The 2,500-nt window shown below is 46.4% G+C and overlaps 1 protein-coding gene across 1 annotated transcript in view; it reads right to left on the bottom strand.

Annotated features, from left to right (window-relative positions):
• Positions 1 to 587: 587 nt before the first annotated feature.
• The window catches only part of LOC113828329 (RNA-binding protein 42), a 71,847-nt gene continuing 69,934 nt past the window's right edge, over positions 588 to 2,500 (bottom strand). Inside the window, exon 8 of the mRNA XM_070144582.1 lies at positions 588 to 721. Within this exon, the coding sequence (XP_070000683.1) occupies positions 609 to 721 (113 nt within the window). The 3' untranslated portion in view covers positions 588 to 608. The remainder of the gene's footprint in view (positions 722 to 2,500) is intronic.

The raw sequence follows: 2,500 nt of genomic DNA, 5'->3' as shown, positions 1-2,500 counted from the left end.
CGGAGGTCGCGGGAGGAGGTGAGAGAATGACGAAAAGAACGAGAGAAAGAGAGGAGAAATGGGAAGAGAAGAGAAAATGACGAAAAGAACGGGAGAAAGAGAGAAATGATAAGAGAAAAGAAAATGAAAGAGAAGACGAAGAGGTGAGAGAAAAGGACAGCCAGAGAAAAAGAAAAAAGAAAAAACAAAGAAAGCGAGAAAGAAAAGCATATAAAGAGGAACAAAGAAAGGTGTAGAAAAAAGTGTGTGTGTGTGTGTGTGTGTGTGTGTGTGTGTGTGTGAGAGAGAGAGAGAGAGAGAGAGAGAGAGAGAGAGAGAGAGAGAGAGAGAGAGAGAGAGAGAGAGAGAGAGAGAGAGAGAGAGAGAGAGAGAGAGAGACAGAAAGACAGACAGACAGACAGACAGATAAAGACTGAGAGACAGACAGACACACAGAGACAGAAGAAAAAAACACACCCCCCCAAAAAAAAAAAAAAAATAGAGCAAGAAAAAGAGAAGAATCCTCCCTCCCTCCCCCGTCCCCACACCCCTCCCCGCCTCCCCTCCCCTCCCACCGCCACCAAAGAGTCAAAAAAATCCCCCCCCCCCCCCCAAGACGACCGGGCGATCTACTTGAGTCCCAACAGCTGTTTCTCCCGCTGCTTCTTCTGCACCATGTCCACGTTCCGGTCCTTCCACGTGCTCTTCCGTAGCTTGATGGGCCGCGACCCGACGTACTTCCCTGCGGACAGAAGAGGTCGTTCGTTAGAAGAGGTCGTTCGTTAAAAGAGGTCGTTCGTTAGAAGAGGTCGTTCGTTAGAAGAGGTCGTTCGTTAGGAGAGGTCGTTCGTTAGAAGAGGTCGTCCGTTAGAAGAGGTCGTTCGTTAGAAGAGGTCGTTCGTTAGAAGAGGTCGTTCGTTAGAAGAGGTCGTTCGTTAGAAGAGGTCGTTCGTTAGAAGAGGTCGTTCGTTAGAAGAGGTCGTTCGTTAAAAGAGGTCGTTCGTTAAAAGAGGTCGTTCATTAGAAGAGGTCGTTCGTTAGAAGAGGTCGTTCGTTAAAAGAGGTCGTTCGTTAGAAGAGGTCGTTCGTTAGAAGAGGTCGTTCGTTAAAAGAGGTCGTTCGTTAAAAGAGGTCGTTCGTTAGAAGAGGTCGTTCGTTAGAAGAGGTCGTTCGTTAAAAGAGGTCGTTCGTTAGAAGAGGTCGTTCGTTAGAAGAGGTCGTTCGTTAGATGAGGTCGTTCGTTAGAAGAGGTCGTTCGTTAGAAGAGGTCGTTCGTTAGAAGAGGTTGTTCGTTAGAAGAGGTCGTTCGTTAGAAGAGGTCGTTCGTTAGAAGAGGTCGTTCGTTAGAAGAGGTTGTTCGTTAGAAGAGGTCGTCCGTTAGAAGAGGTCGTTCGTTAGAAGAGGTTGTTCGTTAGAAGAGGTCGTTCGTTAAAAGAGGTCGTTCGTTAGAAGAGGTCGTTCGTTAGAAGAGGTCGTTCGTTAGAAGAGGTCGTTCGTTAGAAGAGGTCGTTCGTTAGAAGAGGTTCGTTAGAAGAGGTTCGTTAGAAGAGGTCGTTCGTTAGAAGAGGTCGTTCGTTAGAAGAGGTGGTTCGTTAAAAGAGGTCGTTCGTTAGAAGAGGTGGTTCGTTAGAAGAGGTCGTTCGTTAGAAGAGGTCGTTCGTTAAAAGAGGTCGTTCGTTAGAAGAGGTCGTTCGTTAGGAGAGGTCGTTCGTTAGAAGAGGTCGTTCGTTAGAAGAGGTCGTTCGTTAGAAGAGGTCGTTCGTTAAAAGAGGTCGTTCGTTAGAAGAGGTCGTTCGTTAGAAGAGGTCGTTCGTTAGAAGAGGTCGTTCGTTAGAAGAGGTCGTTCGTTAGAAGAGGTCGTGCGTTAGAAGAGGTGGTTCGTTAAAAGAGGTGGTTCGTTAAAAGAGGTCGTTCGTTAGAAGAGGTCGTTCGTTAGAAGAGGTCGTTCGTTAAAAGAGGTCGTTCGTTAGAAGAGGTCGTTCGTTAGAAGAGGTCGTTCGTTAGGAGAGGTCGTTCGTTAGAAGAGGTCGTTCGTTAAAAGAGGTGGTTCGTTAAAAGAGGTGGTTCGTTAAAAGAGGTCGTTCGTTAGAAGAGGTCGTTCGTTAGAAGAGGTCGTTCGTTAAAAGAGGTGGTTCGTTAAAAGAGGTGGTTCGTTAAAAGAGGTGGTTCGTTAAAAGAGGTGGTTCGTTAAAAGAGGTCATTCGTTAGAAGAGGTCGTTCGTTAAAAGAGGTCGTTCGTTAGAAGAGGTCGTTCGTTAGGAGAGGTCGTTCGTTAGGAGAGGTCGTTCGCTAGAAGAGGTCGTTCGTTAGAAGAGGTCGTTCGTTAGAAGAGGTCGTTCGTTAAAAGAGGTCGTTCGTTAGAAGAGGTCGTTCGTTAGAAGATGTCGTTCGTTAGAAGAGGTCGTTCGTTTAGAGTTGAACGTTCGAATTCATTTGGAAGTACACTGGGGCAAAGATTTTTTTTTGTACATACAGAGACAAGACAAACACACACACACACACACACACACACACACACACA

Source organism: Penaeus vannamei, chromosome 32, assembly GCF_042767895.1.
Source record: "Penaeus vannamei isolate JL-2024 chromosome 32, ASM4276789v1, whole genome shotgun sequence".
Classification (NCBI taxonomy): Eukaryota; Metazoa; Arthropoda; class Malacostraca; order Decapoda; family Penaeidae; genus Penaeus; species Penaeus vannamei.
This window is presented reverse-complemented; position numbering and strand designations above follow the sequence as displayed.